Here is a 21,926-nt window from a genome sequence, read left to right on the forward strand (position 1 = left end):
CCTGGAAAATCCCACGGATGGAGGAGCCTGGTGGACCGCAGTCCAGAGGGTCGCACAGAGCCGGACACGACTGAAGCGACTTAGCAGCAGCAGCAGCAAGACAAAGTAACCGACAGTATTGCATTTTCCACTAAGGATAGCGTGTAACACAGATTTTTCTCTTACAGGTTGTGGGACTGGAAAGTATCTGAAAGTGAACAGCCAGGTGCACACCCTGGGCTGTGACTACTGTGCACCACTGGTCGAGATTGCCCGGAGCAGAGGCTGTGAAGTCACGGTGTGTGACAACCTGAACCTCCCCTTCAGGGATCAGGGCTTCGATGCCATCATCTCCATAGGCGGTAAGGCAACCCCACCACAGGGTCGCTCTTCACCGTGAGAATAACGCTACCTGGTTGAGGACACTCTCACAACTCAACCTCCATTCTTTGTAGAAAGATCCATGTAATTCATTTTATCTAATTTTTAAAAAAGCATTTCAACTGAATTATTTAATTTCAAGTGTCCTTACAGTGGTACATGAGATTCTTTTATCTAGTTTGACCCTCAAACTGTTGCTTTCCTCTTTTGGATGACTCACTCCAGTTTCTTCCACTTATGAACAACAAACTATTAGGGTTGTACTCACTGAAAACAGTACTTTGCTCTACTGAAATGAAGCCAGCTTCTTACAATGTGAAGCAGATGTCTACAAGTCATACTACTTTTTTCAGCTCACAAGTGTGGCCTTTACTAGCAGAATATTCTAAGAGTAACACACTGACTGTCACTGGAAGGATGTCACCAACCTGCCACTCATGGTACAGAAGTCTCTGGGGAAGACAGCCCCGCCTGGTCCCAGACTGCACTGGTTTTACATTGCCCCCCCGTTCTCTCACTGTCAGAGATCATTCAAAAATCTAGGGAATACACCTGTCATATTCTCCCAACAAGTGTGCCCATAAAATACACATGCCAAAAATGAAAAGAAACCGCAAAAATCCACGCCTGCAATATGTACAGATAAGGCTCATTTTCCTAGAGGAGGAAATGGCAACCCACTTCAGGATTCTTGCCTGGAAAATCCCATGGACAGAGGAGCCTGACAGTCCATGGGGTCGCAAAGAGTCGGACACAACTGAGTGACTGAGCACAAGGCTCATTTTACCCAATACATGTATTCCTGAAACCTAGTATGTTAGTCATATTTAAATATGCTAGAGAATCATGCTATGTAAGGGAATATCATGGCAAATTCTTTTTCAAAGTGAGAAATCTCGTGCAAGGCAAATTATTTCCTCCAACACACTTTTAAAATAATTAACATATTTGAATATAACAAGCTTTATCAAAGCAAGGTGAATCTATACAAAACTGCTAGATATTAATAAACATACAGACTATTTGCTCTCTCCTGAAATAAACAAGAAATCAATTTATTCACACTAATTGGGGACTGTATATTTGCAAAGTGAGGGGATGCAGACCTGGATGTCATGACCTTGGAACCAGTTAGGACTGGCAAGAGATGGTTGTCATGGAAACCTGCTCTTTGACAGCCCTGCTTCTCTGCTTTTGAAACTGTTAACTTCATTTGGTTGTAAGAATCAAGAGAAGGGATTCTTGTTGAACCAAGAAACACTACACTGTCCTCTGAATCTTCAGTAGGAAGAAAGTTTTTGGTTTGGTCATGCCACCTGAAGAACTAGAAACTGCAGAGAGGTCAGAGAAGTGCTTGCTCTTCTTTTGTTTACTTTAGTTGTAGAATTTCTACGGCCAGCTACCCTACAGGCTGTGCTGCTGAACCACTGCTGGGGTGTGGGACTACTGACCAACTTTGCTCTTTCAGAAAATGCTCCATGTTGTACAATGTTGAGTCCTTCTTTTCATTCAGCTGAAGTCTCCTGCCCAAGGAGGAAATGAGAACAGCTGACTGCCATCTTCAGTGAAAAACGTTTCCTTCAGTGGAAACCCAGCATGTGTTTTTATGAACTGTGGTCATTTTCCAGTTAGTTTTTACATTTAGAACTAGGAGAAATTTCACTAAACTGTCTCTCCTATGTCCATATAGATTTACTTCCCTATTTGGAATGCTGTATGTTGGTATTTCTTGCTTAACATGAAGAAATATATTTTTACTATTTTTAAATATATAAATATATATTTTCCATGTCTCTTAATAATAATATGAGAGGGTAAGCATCAAACCCAATTATACATTCCTTATGTTTTACTGACAGATAACAAAAAGAAACAGTCTTTCTACTTACTTTAAGAATAGGATGATAAAATTTTTATAAAAATTTGTCCATATATTGAAATGGTGTAAACCAACTTTTCATGCCAGTGGGTCTCAACTTGAGATTATATTGTACCCCACTCTCAGGGGATATTTGTCAACGTTTGGAGGCATTTTTGGTTGTCACAACTGAGCATTGTTATGTTCAACTGTTGTCTACTTGGTCCCCACTGCCTTGCAATAAAGAATTATCCAGCTTGTTTAAAAATGCCAATAGTGCTGAGGTTGTAAAATTCTGCTTCTACTGTATTTCCCCTGGGAGTAATGGTTCGGTATTTGTTAATTCAGTGTTCACAGGACATTACAGAACATAACTTCTGTGAATAATTAGAACTGATTGTATTCTCATGTTTTGACTGTGAGAGGAGAAAAAAACACCATTAAAATAGGATGATTTTAATACAGTAATGTCTTTTTAGCAGACTTTATAGGCCTTTATAGACTTTATAGGTTCAGCAGCACAGCCTGTTTGTAGGTAGCTGGCCGTAGAAATTCTACAACTAAAGTAAACAAAAGAAGAGCAAGCACTTCTCTGACCTCTCTGCAGTTTCTAGTTCTTCAGGTGGCATGACCAAACCCTACTAAACCCATGGATTCCAAATACTTATAGTCAAATGAGACACACCTGAAAAATTAAATAACAATACATCATAAAATACCAAGATATAACAGGACTTTTAAGATGACTATGTGTAACCTCATATGATTCTGGAATCCAGTCGCTGAATTCGACCTACCCATGTGTTCAATTAACACCCTATCCTACAGGAAACATACACCAAGTGCTACTTTTGCCTTTAAATTATGATTTTTAAACAACAAGGGACTTCTCTATTCTTTAAAATTCAACACAGTTTCCTGACATTGCTAATTCATATAAATACATCTTTAAGTCCCACTTATTTACAATGTTTCTTAATAGAAAATGTGTGTATAGGCATGTATAATACATTTTATATGTATTATACGTTTTTCTTTTTCTAAAACATCTGGCTTAAAAGTTACTTAGTATTATATGTTAAATATATAAAAGATTCAGATATTTCCCGGGTGAAATTATGGTATTAAAACGGATTATCACATAAGCAATATTAAGGAATGAAAAGTATAAAGATATTCTTCCTTAAAAACAAAACTTCTGAAGCCAAGAATCCTAAAATGTTGAAGGCCTATAAAGTCTGCTAAAAAGACATTACTGTATTAAAATCATCCTATTTTAATGGTGTTTTTCCCCCTCTCACAGTCAAAACACAAGAATACAGTCAATTCTAATTAGTCACGGAAGTTATGTTCTATAATGTCCTGTGAACACTGAGTTAACAAATACCAAACCGTTGCTCCCAGGGGAAATACAGGATTAGGTTCTTGTGAGCCTCTGGTCACAATATTTTTGTCAATTAATCAACAGAGAAATCATGAACAAAAACACAAAAATGCAAAACATGCGGCACTAAATAGACTGTGAAAAGGACACTTGTTGACACTACGAGAGCTGAGACGGGAACGGATCAGCTCCTCCTCAGACCCCAGCTGGGAACACGTGCCTTGGGAAGCTCAACTTTTGGTTTGTTCTATGCACGTCAAGGAATGACCACAAAAATGCTGAGCGTACAGAGTTCTGAAGTTATAAAAAAATTTTAGCGAGTGAGCGAACTTGTGGATACAGAATCCACAGGTGACAAGGATCAACAACGTTTAGAAAACACACCCATGGAAGTTTCAGGGTGAATTAGGTGCAAGCTATGGGAGATATTAACGACCAGGAGTAGTCATAGATCTGAATGTTAGTGCTCTCCTAAATCTGATTCAGTCCTGACTTCTCTGCCCCCTTTTGGCTCATTGACCAAGACACTACTCAAGAAGTGTAAGCTCTGGGGGGGACTTTCCTGGTGGCCCAGTGGTTAAGATTCTGCACTCCCAATGCAGGAGGCCTGGGTTGGAGACCTGGGTGGGGAACTAAGATCCCATAGGCCCTGCTTGCTGCATGGTGTGGCCAAAAAATAACAAAAATTTAAAAAGACATCAAAAAATTAAAAAAAAAAAAAAAAAAGAGTGTAAGTTTTCAAACTGATCTTTGCAAAGGGCTCATTCTTCAGTGTCACTAGCCTGACACCTAGTGAAGTGAAGTGATCAGTCAACAATCACAAAGCTGGTCACTGCTAGATCCAGGACAAAATACACTGGTGTCTTGTTCTCTAAATGCATCTGAGGGTTTCCCTGGTGGCTCAGTGTAAAGAATCGCCTGTCAGTGCAGGAGACACAGGTTTGATCCCTGATCTGGGAGGATCCGACATGCCAGGGAGCAACTAAGCCGTGTACCCCAACTACTGAGTCTGTGCTCTAGAGCCCGGGAGCTGCGACTACTGAGCCCCTGTGTCGCAACTGCTGAAGCCTCAAGGCCTGGAGCCTGTGCTCTGCGACAAGACCACCGCAATAAGCAGCTTGCGCACTGCGACCAGAGAGTGGCCACAGCTAGAGAAAAACCCATGCAGCAACGCAGACCCAGCACAGCTGTAAATAACTAACTTAAATGCATTTGAACCTCAGGCCTCTAGGTTCCTGCATGGTATAGTAAGAGAAACCAGGGTTTGTGCTCTGCTGATGGGAAAGCAAACCTGATTGGGAACAACACAAAGTGTGCCTCTTGGATAACCTCGCTTTGACAGCTTTATCTATATAATAATCTCATTTTAGACATTTACTAGCTCTCTGTGCTGTGGAAACTAAAGAGATTTATTTGTACCTCTGCATTATGCTAAGGTTACAGGCACTGTTTCAGCCCCTCTACTCACATCTGAGCAGCAATGTCCAGACTCTCTTTAGAGCCAATTTCCTACCTGAAATAAGTGATAAGCTTGTGTGAGGAAAAATAATGTGATGTTTTTTCTTGACACAGTGTGATTAAACTCTAGGAGCTCACAGACTGCTGCTGCTGCTGCTGCTAAGTCACTTCAGTCGTGTCTGACTCTGTGCGACCCCATAGACAACAGACTAGTACTTTCTAAATCCTGTTTGATAAAAATGCATCTAATAACCCCCCTAAGACTAGATACAGGCAATCCCACTTGACTCTCATTTTAACTTGCAAAGAACTGCAAGTAAAACAGTGACCAGTAAGTTGCTTTTTCTTAAGTAAATACAATTTCATATTATATTAACATTATTAAAAATTATAAGGAATCATTTGGTTTGGAGGTTGGATGGCTTACCTTTGCATTTTCTAAACAGAAATTTTTTTTTTAACATTTTCTCTACTTACACTTGCTTGATTATTAACCAACTGTATTAATCAACCAGTGGTGTCAATCTTGTGATGCTTCAGAAGTACAGATCATTCATTAAAACAAGTTATTTCATAGAATTCTGCTAGGGAACATTTACCTAACTTAGGGTTAGCTCTCCCTTTCAAATTGTATTAATTCACACTGGTCATTCTTCTGGCTAACGAAATTCACAGGATTTTAGAACTGGAAGAGGCCTTACAGATTGTTTATTCTAGGTGTCTTCTTATACATGAAGAGACAGAGTCCAGAGAAGTTACATAATTGTCCAAGATTAGTTGCCAATGGCACCCCACTCCAATACTCTTGCCTGGAAAATCTCATGGACAGTGGAGCCTGGTAGGCTGCGGTCCATGGGGTCACTAAGAGTCAGACATGACTGAGCGACTTCACTTTCACTTTTCACTTTCATGCATTGGAGAAGGAGATGGCAACCCACTCCAGTGTTCTTGCTTGGAGAATCCCAGGATGGTGGAGCCTGGTGGGCTGCCGTCTGTGGGGTCGCACAGAGTCGGACATGACTGCAGTGACTTAGCAGCAGCAGCAGCAGCAGCAGCAGCTGTCTAATAAGCAGAGGCATATCTCATTTTGTTGCACTTTGCGGACACTGCGTTTTTACAAATGGAAGGTTGGGGCAACCTTGCACTGAGCCTGTTGTCTACTGGCGCCGTCCTGCCAACAGCGTTTGCTCACTTTGTGCCCCTGTGTCACATTTTAGTAACCTTTTCAATTTTCTCATTATCATTATCTTTGCGTGGTGACCTGTGATCTTGGGTGTAGTGCTGCAAAAAATTATGACTTACGGAAGGCTCAGGTGATGGTCAGCAGTTTTTAGCAATATTTTTAAATTAAGGTACATACATTGTTTTTTAATGCATAATGCTAGTGCACACTTAACTGATTACAGTATAGTGTAAGTATCACTTTTACATGCACTGGGAAACCAAGAATTTGTGTGACTTTATTCATTCCAGTGGTCTGGAAGAAAACCCACAGCATCTCCAGGGTCTGCCGATATAGGAAACAAAGTTAAAAATTATGCTTCTCATGAAACCAGGTCTGTGCTATTTCTACCATCTGCCCAAGCTGCAGGAAATAAGGAGTACTTACAACATGTCAAGGGCTTCTCAGGTGACACAATGGGAAAAGAATCCACCTGCCAATGCAGGAGATGCAAGATATGCAGGTTCAATCCCTAGGTTGGGAAGATCCCCTGGAGGAAGAAATGGTAACCTACTCCAGTATTCATCAAAATTGCATCACTGTTATATGGAAAACACTAGTCTATAAATGTGTCGACTAGTATTTATATAGAAAATACTAGTCTATAAATGTGTATACACATTGAGATCCAGTTTCTTCTTTTTCAGTCATACATCATTTTTCTACAAAACAAAGAAGAATCAGAGCCATAAAAGAAATGGCCAGGGTCCTAGTTCCTGGGGGCCAGCTGATGATTTATGTTTGGGCCATGGAACAGAAGAACCGGCACTTTGAGAAGCAAGACGTGCTTGTTCCCTGGAACAAAGCCTTGTGCTCCCAACGCCTCTCGGAATCTGGCCAGCAGGGGAGAAAGCAGGAGTGTGGGCACCCAGAAAGAGGCCATCCCTACCACCCGGCCTGCTCCGCCTGTCACTGTTCCGTGTGTTTTGAGGGGCGCTGCAACTCGAAGCGGTCCCACAGTGTGGACTGTGACTCTGTTCTGGCTGGCACCTGCTGTGCAAATATTTCCAAGGAAGGCGAGGAAGAAAACGGATTCTATAACACACTGGGGAAATCGTTTCGCTCCTGGTTTTCCTCTAGATCTTTGGATGAATCCACTCTGAGGAAGCAAATTGAAAAAGTGAGACCCCTGAAAAGCACAGAAAGTTGGGTCAATAACGCAATATCCATCCAGCCTTCAAGACACTCAAGTTTCGACTTAGGTCATCCAGAGACTTTGTCAGCAGGAGAGCAAAATTTAGATGAGGAAGTGTTTGTGGAGCCGTCTCAAGGACCTCGGGAGTGGCTGAGGGCACCCACCACATGCAAACACCTAAACAGAGACCATCCCGGAGTCATAAGGAGAAACGGAGATGGGAATTTTCTGAGTGGCACCAATGCTAAGGAGAGCTGCGTGGATGAAGATAACTTAGAAGAGGGCACCACTTCTGGTAGTAAATTATGGAGGAGGATTTCTGCAGCAGATTCCACAGACTCCAACCCAGGGGACGCCATTTCTGTCGAAGAACAACAGCCTGACGTTTTGGATTCCAGAGCCTTTATGCGTTATTACCACGTGTTTCGAGAAGGTGAGCTCTGTGGCCTGCTGAAGGAGAGTGTGTCGGAGCTCCATATTCTGAGCTCTGGGAACGACCACGGCAACTGGTGTGTCATTGCAGAGAAGAGGGAGAGCTGTGACTGATGGGATCATCTCAGACACGCCCTTCAAAAGAGGAACCACGTTCTTCTCACTGAGTTTGTGATGTGGTTCCTGGAACTGACATCCAATGTTGTTATTTGGTCTGTGTTTAATCTATTTAGATTCTCTACAGACTATGAATTCAGCATCTTTTCAGTCAAGCGCAGTGCTTGGCTATCTAAAGCATCTGACAAAGTCTTTGTGGTTAAAGGTTAATAGAAGAGATCTGAAGAAGCAATAGAACATGAACTCCAATATGGGCGAATTGCCCTAACAATACATGTGTACATGTTTTTCAGTATTATATTGTGATTTCAAAAGATTCTGCTTTTAAGTATACCTTGTAAAAACATCATTTGTATGCAGTAAGGGGGTAATTCCTATCTCTAGTTATAATTTACCACTTCACAAATATGATCAATTATTTCATGGCCAAGGCCTTGCTTATGCTTAAAGTCTTTAGAAAGGTGAGAGACAGTGGAGAGAGACAAGCAGGGTTCTGAGAACTTTTCTAAATGATAAGCGAGCTTGCTTCAAGGTAAGTAAATAACAAGGTTTTTGATGTTGCCCAGAGGGCTTTTAAAGGCACTGTCAGCCTGCAGAGTAGATATGTGGGCACTAGAAGATGTTGCAAGTCATCCAGGAGGTATTTTTCGAACCTTATTAGAAGCAGGAGTATCCAGTCACGGAAGGTCCAAGACTGACTAATGAATTTTCATCTGGGAATGATGCTTTTCTTATGCACTGAAGGGATATTTAGAAAATAAAAATCTGGTTGAAGCAGCATTTTATTTTGGTTCTCGATACAAGTAGATCATTAAAGTGCAAGATATTTGGACTTGGTGGAGGGCTAACTATTGGATTTTAAACAATAATATCTGGGCATTTATCCTCTTGAAAGGGACTACATTTTAATGGTTGTAGTAAGAATTTAGACAATCAAATCTTACTAACTAAAGGTTCAATTTCTGCCACTTTATAGACAAATGGATAGGTGGGCATTGCCTGATCACCACATCTGTTTACTTTTAACCATGGATCTGTTTATATCCATGTCATGGACACTGAGACATAGCTATGATTAGGAAAAGCAGGCATGAGTTGACCCAGGAATACAGTCTCAGACAGTTCCTTAATGAGGAGAGAATCAACACTTGACAAAAGCCTTTTTACTGTATGGGTACTGTAAACCTGGAAGATACCCAATTCTTGTTTTGCTTTCCACTGAAATTACTAAAATTGTATAACTTTTTCTCTTCAGTGATTGTGCTCTAACTAAAAATGCTGATGATACTTTCAAAGAAGTTTAAAGGATTATTTTTAATGTGCATCTGAAAGTACTGAAGTTTATTACTCTCTTGGCCTCAAAATAAGATGGTGTCATCACCTTTTCGGTTGATGAGGCTGTTGGGTGGAAATGAGATCTATGATTTGTATTGTTCTGCACACAGTCTGCATTAGAGGGATGATAAAAACAGACATAAAAGTGGAATATAAATTAAAATTTAATTTAATGTCTTCCATTTCTTAAATGAGGATATTAAGCCATGAGTATAAGTGGGGTTTTTGTTGGAAAGAAATGTTCTCAGAGTCAGAGACATTCTTATAATTAAGGCTTGATGACCCTTCTATTATGAATGGATTTTTCCTCTCCTTGAAATCCGTTGTCACATACATCTTCATTACCAGCCTTGTTGCTTGAAATCTGTTTTTAAAGTCATGGCTTTCTGGGAGGGAAGCCACCATGTAAGTTCCACCACTTACGTGGAACTCAGTTCATTAGATGGCGCCAGAAAAGCTTTGAGCAAACCTTTATGTGCAACCTCCTACACACACACACACACACACACACACACACACACACACACACCACTTTATATAAGCTAACTCTCTAGAATGGTTTTTGAGAGAAGAATATTTTCACATAATTTTGATTTGACAAGGCTATAAATTAAAAAACACTAATACTACCAATCTTTCAGTCTTCAACTGCTGAGCACAAGGATTCTATTCACTCAGATTATTTTGTATGCAAACAACTGACGTTCCAGTTGATAATCTCTCTTTGGTATATTCATGTGAAAAATACTCTTAAATCTTACTTCTCTCTTTGGAGAGGTATATATATATATATATGTGTATATACACACACACACACACACACACACACACACACTCGCATACGTGTGTGCTAAGTCACTTCAGTCTTCTTTGTCATTCAGTGGACTATAGTCAGCTAGGCTCCTCTGTCCATGGGATTCTCCAGGCAAGAACAATGGAGTGGGTTGCCATGTCCTCCTCCAGTGGATCTTCTCGACCCAGGGATCTAACCCATAGCTCCTGTGGCTCCTATATTGCAGGCAGATTCTTTACTTTGTATATATGTGGGCTTCGCTGGTGGCTCAGACAGTAAAGAATCCACCTACAATGCAGGAGACCTGGGTTTGATATCTGGGGTTGGGAAGATTCCCTGGAGAAGGGAATAGCAACCCACTCTACTATTCTTTATAGTCCAACTATAAAGAGTTGGACTATAAAGAAAGCTGAGTGCCCAAGAATTGATGCTTTTGAACTGTGGTGTTGGAGAAGACTCTTGAGAGTCCCTTGGACTGCAAGGAGATCCAACCAGTCCATCCTAAAGGAGATCAGTCCTGGGTGTTCATTGGAAGGACTGATGTTGAAGCTGAAACTCCAATACTTTGGCCACCTGATGCGAAAAGCTGACTCATTTGAAAAGACTGATGCTGGGAAAGATTGAGGACAGGAGGAGAAGGGGACGACAGAGGATAAGATGGTTGGATGGCATCACCGACTCAATGGACATGGGTTTGGGTGGACTCCGGGAGTTTGTGATGGACAGGGAGGCCTGGCGTGCTGCAGTTCATAGGGTCACAGAGTCGGACACGACTGAGCAACGGAACTGAGCTGAACTAGTATTCTTGGGGCTTCCCAGGTGGTGCTAGTGATGAACTCCACTGCCAACGCAGGATACATAAGAGATGTGGGTTTGATCCCTGGGTTGGGAAGATCCCCTGGAGAAGGGCACAGCAACCCACCTCAGTATTCTTGCCTGGAGCATTCCATGGACAGAGAAGCCTGGCTGGCTGTAGTCCATGGGGTCACAAAGAGTCGGATACAACTGAGCGACTAACAATTTCGCTTTCACACATATGGATATAATATATCCTTATACTTCATATATACATGATACATACATGTAAATATCTTGATGATTTAAAATTTTGTTCATCTTAGGACTATACCCAAAAGGAAATACAAATCTAAGTGAGTTTAAACACACACACAGCATTTGTGAGTGTTTAGTTGGCCTTAACTTCCTCTATTATAGATTTTACTTTTCAATTCAAAGTATGTACTTTGAAAACTTAGATTCGATTAGTAACACTGGAGTGTCTTTCCTGCTTCTCCTTTACTTGCTGGCATCATTGCAGATGCCACTATCTGACGTGGAAGGAGGCATGTCGGAAGGTCCTTAGAAACCTCCATGGGCTTATCAATTCCTTGCTGGCCTACTTAAGGAATTCCATATAACGAAATGATCTGGGGGAAAGTGCATTATCACAGACAAAGGATGCAAAATAACATTAGAGTAAGAAATGAGCAGGTGGCCCATTTAAATTTTTACTTTTAAAACTGTCCCTAACATGACCAATGGAGAAGGCAATGGCACCCCACTCCAGTACTCTTGCCTGGAAAATCCCATGGATGGAGGAGCCTGGTAGGCTGCAGACCATGGGGTCGCAAAGAGTTGGACACGACTGAGCGACTTCACTTTCACTTTTCCCTTTCATGCATTGGAGAAGGAAATGGCAACCCACTCCAGTGTTCTTGCCTGGAGAATCCCAGGGACAGGGGAGCCTGGTGGGCCACCATCTATGGGATCGCACAGAGTCGGACATGACTGAAGCGACTTAGCAGCAGCAGCAGCAACATGACCAAATGACACCAGCATGTCACTAACAACCCATCTAACATGTCCTGGAGTATCAATTTGGTTCAGTCCTCCCTTTCACCACACATTCCTATACACAGGATGGTGTGTGATTCCCGTTTTTGTTTGCTTTTCTGTGTCCTTCCAAATTCTAGATGTCCGGACTTCCTCTGGGTTTTAACTGACCATCAGTTGGACGGGCAAAAACTGGCAGTAAACCAGAGAAAAAATAATCCCAATGTAAATCAGCCAGGAATGTTAATGTGCTTGTATATTCATGGCCACAAAAGAATAAGCCCTGTCAGATTTTTTTTTTTTAATAAATAGTTTTGGAGGAGGACAGAGGATCTACCCTCTAATAGTTGTTGATCTTGGTGGGGGAGGGTACTCTTTTTTGGTAGCAGTTTTATTGAGATGTAATTCATATACCACACCATTCACCCACTTAAAGTATATAATTCAGAGGTTTATAGTACATTCATAGAGTTGTGCAACTATCATTGTAATAAAATTTAGAACATTTTCATCATCTGCAGATGGAGGAAACCCTGCTATGACCCACCCAGTCCCCCCAGCTTAAGGTAACCACTAATATGCTTTCTGTTTCTATAGATTTGCCAATTCTGGACCTTTCACTTAAAAGGTATCATAGACTATGTGGCTCTTTTTCTTTTTCTTCACTTACTTGTTTAAGATTAATGTGTATTACACTATACAATGCATATCGAAAAGCAGAGACATTACTTTGCCAACAAAGGTCCGTCTAGTCAAGGCTATGGTTTTTCCTGTGGTCATGTATGGATGTGAGAGTTGGACTGTGAAGAAAGCTGAGCACCGAAGAATTGATGCTTTTCAACTCTGGTGTTGGAGAAGGCTCTTGAGAGTCCCTTGGACTGCAAGGAGATCCAGCCAGTCCATTCTGAAGGAGATCAGCCCTGGGATTTCTTTGGAAGGAATGATGCTAAAGCTGAAACTCCAGTACTTTGGCCACTTCATGCGAAGAGTTGACTCATTGGAAAAGACTCTGATGCTGGGAGGGATTGGGAGCAGGAGGAGAAGGGGACGACAGAGGATGAGATGGCCGGATGGCATCACTGACTCGATGGACGTGAGTTGAGTGAACTCCGGGAGTTGGTGATGGACAGGGAGGCCTGGCGTGCTGCGATTCATGGGGTCGCAAAGAGTTGGACACGAATGAGCGACTGATCTGAAATGAACTGATAGTTGCTTTATAATATTATGTTAGTTTCTGCTGCACAGCAAAGTGAATCAGCTATACATATACATACATCCCCTCTTTTGGATTTCCTTACCATCTAGGTCATCACAGAGCATTGAGGAGAGTTCCCTGTGCTATATAGTAGGTCCTCATTAATTATCTGTTTTACATATGGTCAAATATATGTCAATACCAATCTCTCAATTCATCCCCCCAGTACCATCCTGAGTCTCTATTTCTGCTTTGCAAATAAATGCTGCTGCTGCTAAGTCACTTCAGTCGTGTCCGACTCTGTGGGACCCCATAGACGGCAGCCCACCAGGCTCCCCCGTCCCTGGGATTCTCCAGGCAAGAACACTGGAGTGGGTTGCCATCTCCTTCTCCAATGCATGAAAGTGAAAAGTGAAAGCAAAGTCGCTCAGTCATGTCCGACCCCCAGCGACCCCATGGACTGCAGCCTACCAGGCTCCTCCATCCATGGGATTTTCCAGGCAAGAGTACTGGAGTGGGGTGCCACTGCATCTGTATCCTTTTTCTAGATTCCACATATAAGCGATGCGAGGGTACTCCTTAAAAATGAGCTGTGAGCTGAATTCTACCAAAAATTTAGAGAAGAGCTAACACCTATCCTACTCAAACTCTTCCAGAAAATTGCAGAGGAAGGTAAACTTCCAAACTCATTCTATGAGGCCACCATCACCCTAATACCAAAATCAAAGATGCCACAAAAAAAGAAAACTACAGGCCAATATCTCTAGTCTTTCCCATTCTTTCGTTTTCCTCTATTTCTTTGCATTGATCACTGAGGAAGGCTTTCTTATCTCTCCTTGCTATTCTTTGGAACTCTGCATTCAGATGCTTATATCTTTCCTTTTCTCCTTTGCTTTTTGCTTCTCTTCTTTAAACAGCTATTTGTAAGGCCTCTCCAGACAGCCATTTTGCTTTTTTGCATTTCTTTTCCATGGGGATGGTCTCGATCCCTGTCTCCTGTACAATGTCATGAACCTCCGTCCATAGTTCATCAGGCACTCTATCTATCAGATCTAGTCCCTTAAACCTATTTCTCACTTTCACTGTATAATCATAAGGGATTTGATTTAGGTCATACCTGAATGGTCTAGTGGTTTTCTCTACTTTCTTCAATTTAAGTCTGAATTTGGCAATAAGAAGTTCATGATCTGAGCCACAGTCAGCTCCCAGTCTTGTTTTTGCTGACTGTATAGAGCTTCTCCATCTTTGTCTGAAAGAGATGGGACTACCAGACGACCGGACCTGCCTCTTGAGAAACCTGTATGCAGTTCAGGAAGCAACAGTTAGAACTGGACATGGAACAACAGACTGGTTCCAAATAGGAAAAGGAGTACGTCAAGGCTGTATATTGTCACCCTGCTTATTTAACTTCTATGCAGAGTACATCATGAGAAACGTTGGGCTGGAAGAAGCACAAGGTGGAATCAAGATTTCCGGGAGAAATATCAATAACCTCAGATATGCAGATGACACCACCCTTATGGCAGAAAGGGAAGAGGAACTCAAAAGCCTCTTGAGGAAAGTGAAAGAGGAGAGTGAAAAAGTTGGCTTAAAGCTCAACATTCAGAAAACAAAGATCATGGCATCTGGTCCCATCACTTCATGGGAAACAGACGGGGAAACAGTGGAAACAGTGTCAGACTTTTTTTGGGGGGGGTGGCGCTGCAAAATCACTGCAGATGGTGATTGCAGCCATGAAATTAAAAGACGCTTACTCCTTGGAAGGAAAGTTATAACCAACCTAGATAGCATATTCAAAAGCAGAGACATTACTTTGCCAACAAAGGTCCGTCTAGTCAAGGCTATGGCTTTTCCAGTAGTCATGCATGGATGTGAGAGTTGGACTGTGAAGAAAGCTGAGCACCAAAGAATTGATGCTTTTGAACTGTGATGTTGGAGAAGACTCTTGAGAGTCCCTTGGACTGTGAGGAGATCCAACCAGTCCATTCTGAAGGAGATCAGTCCTGGGTGTTCTTTGGAAGGAATGATGCTAAAGCTGAAACTCCAGTACTTTGGCCACCTCATGCAAAGAGCTGACTCATTGGAAAAGACTCTGATGCTGGGAGGGATTGGGGGCAGGAGGAGAAGGGGATGACAGAGGATGAGATGGCTGCATAGCATCACCAACTCGATGGACATGAGTTTGGGTGAACTCCGGGAGTTGGTGATGGACAGGGAGGCCTGGCGTGCTGCGATTCATGGGGTTGCAAAGAGTCGGACACGACTGAGCAACTGAACTGAACTAAACAGGCCAATATCACTGATGAACATAGATGCAAAAATCCTTAACAAAATTCTAGCAAACAGAATTCAACTACATATTAAAAAGATCATACATCATGATCAAGTGGGCTTTATCCCAGGCATGCAAGGAATCTTCAATATTTGCAAATCAATCAATGTGATATACCACATTAACAAATTGAAAGATAAAAACCATGTAATTATCTCAACAACGCAGAGAAAGCATTTGACAAAATTCAACATCCATTTATGATAAAAAAAAAAAACCCTCCAGAAAGCAGGCATAGAAGGAACATACCTCAACATAATAAAAGCCATATATGACAAACCCAGAGCAAACATTATCCTCAGTGGTGAAAAATTGAAAGCATTTCTCCTAAAATCAGGAACAAGATAAGGATGCCCACTCTCACCACTACTATTCAACATAGTTTTGGAAGTTTTAGCCACAGCAATCAGAGAAGAAAAAGAAATAAAAGGAATCCAGATTGCAAAAGAAGAAGTAAAACTCTCACTGTTTGCAGATGACATGATCCTCTACATAGAAAACCCTAAGGACTCCAACAGAAAATTACTAGAGCTAATCAATGAATATAGTAAAGCTGCAGGATATAAAATTAACACACAGAAATCCCTTGCATTCCTATACACTAACAATGAGAAAACAGAGAAATTAAGGAAACAATTCCATTCACCATTGCAATGAAAAGAATAAAATACTTATGAATAAATCTACCTAAAGAAATAAAGACCTATAGAAAAGTTTATAGAACTTTTACATGTTTCTATATGTATTTAATATGTTTCTATAATGATGGAATTCCAGTTGAGCTATTCCAAATCCTGAAAGATGATGCTGTGAAAGTGCTGCACTCAATAGGCCAGCAAATTTGGAAAACTCAGCAGTGGCCACAGGACTGGAAAAGGTCAGTTTTCATTTCAATCCCAAAGAAAGTCAATGCCAAAGAATGCTCAAACTACCGCACAATTGCACTCATCTCACACGCTAGTAAAGTAATGCTCAAAATTCTCCAAGCCAGGCTTCAGCAATATGTGAACTGTGAACTTCCTGATGTTCAAGCTGGTTTTAAAAAAGGCAGAGGAACCAGAGATCAAATTGCCAACATCTGCTGGACTGTAGAAAAAGCAAGAGAGTTCCAGAAAAACATCTATTTCTGCTTTATTGACTATGCCAATGCCTTTGACTGTGTGGATCACAATAAACTGTGGAAAAATTCTTCAAGAGATGGGAATACCAGACCACCTGATCTGCCTCTTGAGAAATTTGTATGCAAGTCAGGAAGCAACAGTTAGAACTGGACATGGAACAACAGACTGGTTCCAAATAGGAAAAGGAGTTCGTCAAGGCTGTATACTGTCACCCTGTTTATTTAACTTATATGCAGAGTACATCGTGAGAAACGCTGGACTGGAAGAAACACAAGCTGGAATCAAGATTGCCAGGAGAAATATCAATCACCTCAGATATGCAGATGACACCACCCTTATGGCAGAAAGTGAAGAGGAACTCAAAAGCCTCTTGATGAAAGTGAAAGTGGAGAGTGAAAAAGTTGGCTTAAAGCTCAACATTCAGAAAACGAAGATCATGGCATCTGGTCCCATCACTTCATGGGAAACAGATGGGGAAATAGTGGAAACAGTGTCAGATTTTATTTTTCTGGGCTCCAAAATCACTACAGATGGTGACTGCAGCCATGAAATGAAAAGACACTTACTCCTTGGAAGGAAAGTTATGACCAACCTAGATAGCATATTCAAAAGCAGAGACATTACTTTGCCAACAAAGGTTCGTCTAGTCAAGGCTATGGTTTTTCCTGTGGTCATGTATGGATGTGAGAGTTGGACTGTGAAGAAGGCTGAGCGCCGAAGAATTGATGCTTTTAAACTGTGGTGTTGGAGAAGATTCTTTAGAGTCCCTTGGACTGTGAGGAGATCCAACCAGTCCATTCTGAAGGAGATCAGTCCTGGGTGTTCTTTGGAAGGAATGATGCTAAAGCTGAAACTCCAGTACTTTGGCCACCTCATGCGAAGAGTTGACTCATTGGAAAAGACTCTGATGCTGGGAGGGATTGGGGGCAGGATGAGAAGGGGACAACAGAGGATGAGATGGCTGGATGGCATCACTGACTCGATGGACGTGAGTCTCAGTGAACTCCGGGAGTTGGTGATGGACAGGGAGGCCTGGCGTGCTGCGATTCATGGGGTCGCAAAGAGTCGGACACAACTGAGCGACTGATCTGATCTGATAGTTTATAGAAAACTATAAAACACTGATGAAAGAAATCAAAGATGACACAAATAGATGGAGAAATATACCATATTCATAGATCAGAAGAATCAATATAGTGAAAATGAGTATACTACCCAGAGCAATCTATAGATTCAATGCAATCCCTATCAAGCTACCAACAGTATTTTTCAGAGAACTAGAACAAATAATTTCACAATTTGTATGGAAATACAAAAAACCTTGAACAGCCAAAGTAATCTTGAGAAAGAAGAATGGAACTGGAGGAATCAACCTGCCTGATTTCAGGCTATGCCACAAAGCAACAATCATCAAGACAGTATGGTACTGGCACAAAGACAGAAATATAGATCAGTGGAACAAAATAGAAAGCCCAGAGATAAATCCACGCACATATGGACACCTTATCTTTGACAAAGGAGGCAAGAATATACAATGAAGAAAAGACAATCTCTTTAACAAGTGGTGCTGGGAAAACTGGTCAACCACTTGAAAAAGAATGAAACTAGAACACTTTCTAACACCATACACAAAAATAAACTCAAAATGGATTAAAGATCTAAACATAAGACCAGAAACTATTAAACTCCTAGAAGAAAACACAGGCAAAACACTCTCCAACATAAACCACAGCAGGATCCTCTATGACCCACCTCCCAGAATACTGGAAATAAAAGCAAAAATAAACAAATGGGACCTAATTAAACTTACAAGCTTTTGCACAATGAAGGAAACTATAAGCAAGGTGAAAAGACAGCCTTCAGAATGGGAGAAGTGAAAGTGAAAGTGAAGTCGCTCAGTCGTGTCCAACTCTTTGCGACCCCATGGACTGTAGCCTACCAGGCTCTTATGTCCATGGGATTTTCTAGGCAATAGTACTGGAGTGGATTGCTATTTCCTTCTCCAGGAGATATTTCCAACCCAGGGATCGAACCCAGGTCTACCACATTCTAGACAGACGCTTTACCATCTGAGCCACCATGGAGTCAGAATGGGAGAAGATAATAGCAAATGAAGCAACTGACAAAGAATTAATCTCAAAACTATACAAGCAACTCCTGCAGATCAAATACATAAAAATAAGTGACTCAATCAAAAAATGGGACAAAGAACTAAACAGACATTTCTCCAAAGAAGACATACAGATGGCTAACAAACACATGAAAAGATGCTCAACAACACTCATTATCAGAGAAATGCAAATCAAAACCACAATGAGGTACCATCTCACGCCAGTCAGAATGGCTGCTATCAAAAAGACTACAAACAAAAAATGCTGAAGAGGGTGTGGAAAAAAGGGAACCCTCTTACACTGTTAGTGGGAATGAAAACTAGTACAGTCACTATGGAGAACAGTGTGGAGATTCCTTAAAAAACTGGAAATAGAACTGCCATATGACCCAGCAATCCCACTGCTGAGCACACACACCAAGGAAACCAGAATTAAAAGAGACACATGTACCCCAATGTTCATTGCAGCACTTTTTACAATAGCTAGGACATGGAAGCAACCTAGATGTCCATTGGCAGATGAATGGATAAGAAAGCTGTGGTGCATATGTACAATGGAATATTACTCAGCTATTAAAAAGAATACATTTGAATCAGTTCTAATGAGGTGGATGAAACTGGAGCCTATTATACAGAGCGAAGTAAGTCAGAAAGAAAAACACCAATACAGTATATTAATGCATATATATGGAATTTAGAAAGATGGTAATGATGACCCTACATGCAAGACAGCAAAGGAGACACAGATGTAAAGAACAGACTTTTGGATTCTGTGGGAGAAGGCGAGGATGGGATGATTTGAGAGAACAGCATTGAAACATGTATATTACCATATGTGAAACAGAACGCCAGTCCAGGTTCAATGCATGAGACGGGGTGCTCAGGGCTGGTGCACTGGGATGACCCTGAGGGGTGGGATGGGGAGGGAGGTGGGAGGGGGGTTCAGGATGGGGAACACATGTATACCCATGGCAGATTCATGTCAACGTATGGCAAAAACCAGCACAATATTGTAGAGTAATTAGCCTCCAATTAAAATAAATTTAAAAATAAAAATAATTTTTTAAATGTCCAATCTTCAACACTTTTCAGAATAAAAAGATACAAAGGGCTTTTCTTTGGGGGAAAGGGGATGACTAGCTACTTAGAAAACAAACACACAAATAAGCATAATGAGAAAATAAAGAGTACACCTAATCTATACTTCAACATTTAATAAACCACCTTAAATTAAAATAAAAAAAAAAAGAGCTGTGAGCATCAGTTCAGGGGACAGAGGGGTAAGTGGGGTATAACCATTGGCCAGGCAGCTACAGTCTAGGAAGAATAAATGAGGGCAAGCCTGAGCACTTCTCTCCTGTTGTGAAGGAAGTAGGAAATAATAAAGAGAAGCTAGCTTCTTAAATCTCTAACATGTATTATTTTATCTGTAATCCTGACCATCACTAAGTATACTTATTGTTCCCATTCTGCAGATTAGGAAAACTGAGTCAGAAAGAGTTCAGTTAAATTGTCCAATGCCACATGCATAGTAAGAATCACACAGCTAGTAAGGGGCAGGGCCGAGATTCAAACCCAGGCCATCTGCCTCCCAGCCTCTGCACTTACCTGCAGCACCGTTCAGCACCAGTCACGGCACCAGGCAGACTATGAGAGCCTTTCGAGCGAAGTGTGATTATCCCCTTTACAAGTAAGCTTTGGTAAGGCTAAACCAAGATTCCATAGTTAGACAGTAATTGGACAGGAATCCCTTACATATTTCCCTGTATCTTTTACATTAACTTTGTTCATTTGTAAATCTCATTCAAGTTTTTTAAAAAATAGTCACAAAATGCTCTGTGACCACTTTTATCCAACTCTTTGATCCTCTAAAAATTGTTGTTACTATTTTCTCATTTTATAGGTGAGAAAATAGAGGGCTATGCAGATATTTCATTTCTTCTGTTGACTGAACCCTGCTATGTGCCAGACACATAGGATACAAGGAAATGAATATCAGGGGCTTCCCAGGTGGTGCTAGTGGTCAAGAACCCGCCTGCCAATGCAGGAGACATAAGAGATATGGGTTCGATCCCTGGGTTGGGAAGATTCCCCAGAGGTAGGCATGGCAACCCATTCCAGTATTCTTGCCTTGAGAATCCCATGGACAGAAGGGGCCTGGCGGGCTACAGTCCATAGGGTCACAAAGAATTGGACATGACTGAGGTGACTTAGCACGCATGCACACAAGTATACAGAGAATATCAGAATTAACTAAACTGAAAGTGCCAGACTGGAGCAGTTTTCATATTCATTGTGCACCTACTACCGCATCATATTGTTTTGTTTGAGAAAAGCAATCTACAAAAACCCCTCTTAGAGAATCACAATGCATATGAGCGTATTTAAGGCTTCCCCTAAAGTAAGCTGGGATTTACCTGAGCTTGCCTTTGACATGTTAACATACTCCAGCACAAGCATTCTGTGGAACACATTTCATGAAATAACTCATCCGAAACAGAACTCACAGATGCAGAGAACAGACTTGTGGTTGCGAGGGGGGAGGGGAAAAGAAGCACTGGGAGTCAGAGGATGGTAGATGCAAACCATCACATATAGAATGGATAAACAGCAAGGTCCCACTGTAAAGCATAGAGAGCTACCTCAATATCCTGGGACAAACCATCACGAAAACGAATATTTAAAAAGTATGTATCTATGGGTATAACTGAGACTGAGTCACTCTGCTGTACAGCAGAGATTGGCACAACACTGTAAATCAACTGTACTATAATTTAAAAGAAGCAACTCATTCAATAGAGTAAAATTAAAACTTCTCAGGATGACCTGTACATGTCCCCCTGCATAAATTCTCTTAAGTATTTTTCAGTCTCATCTCCTGCTATTGCAAAAAAAATTTTTTTCTGTTCTGCAATCTGCTGTTTTAAACAATACTTTCATTAGGGTTTACATAATGACAAGTAATTATCACTTCCCCTGGATAAAAACTTGGATTTCAAATGCCAATAGTAATCCTTCTCCAAAGAAAAATGCATGGAACTGGCTTCATTCTGTTGATTCAAAGGGCATCTGAGATACGTGTTATCACACATCCATCCAGCAGATGGACACACCACGGGAGTGAAATTACAGAAGCATCAGCAGACCCCAAACCAGGATGCTCAACTCCTCTCATCACAGTCTTAACTCAAATGCATGATTATTGATTTGATATTATAGACTCCATATTTGCAGCCACAAT

General features: G+C 41.2%; 1 protein-coding gene across 1 annotated transcript in view; it reads left to right on the forward strand.

Annotated features, from left to right (window-relative positions):
• TRMT9B (tRNA methyltransferase 9B (putative)) overlaps window positions 1–9,478 on the forward strand; it is a 68,402-nt gene extending 58,924 nt beyond the window's left edge. Inside the window, exons 5-6 of the mRNA XM_025279151.3 lie at window positions 168–341; window positions 6,930–9,478. Of these exons, the coding sequence (XP_025134936.2) occupies window positions 168–341; window positions 6,930–7,963 (1,208 nt within the window). The 3' untranslated portion in view covers window positions 7,964–9,478. The remainder of the gene's footprint in view (window positions 1–167; window positions 342–6,929) is intronic.
• The last annotated feature ends 12,448 nt before the right edge of the window (window positions 9,479–21,926 follow it).

This window comes from Bubalus bubalis, chromosome 1, assembly GCF_019923935.1.
Source record: "Bubalus bubalis isolate 160015118507 breed Murrah chromosome 1, NDDB_SH_1, whole genome shotgun sequence".
NCBI classification, from domain to species: Eukaryota; Metazoa; Chordata; class Mammalia; order Artiodactyla; family Bovidae; genus Bubalus; species Bubalus bubalis.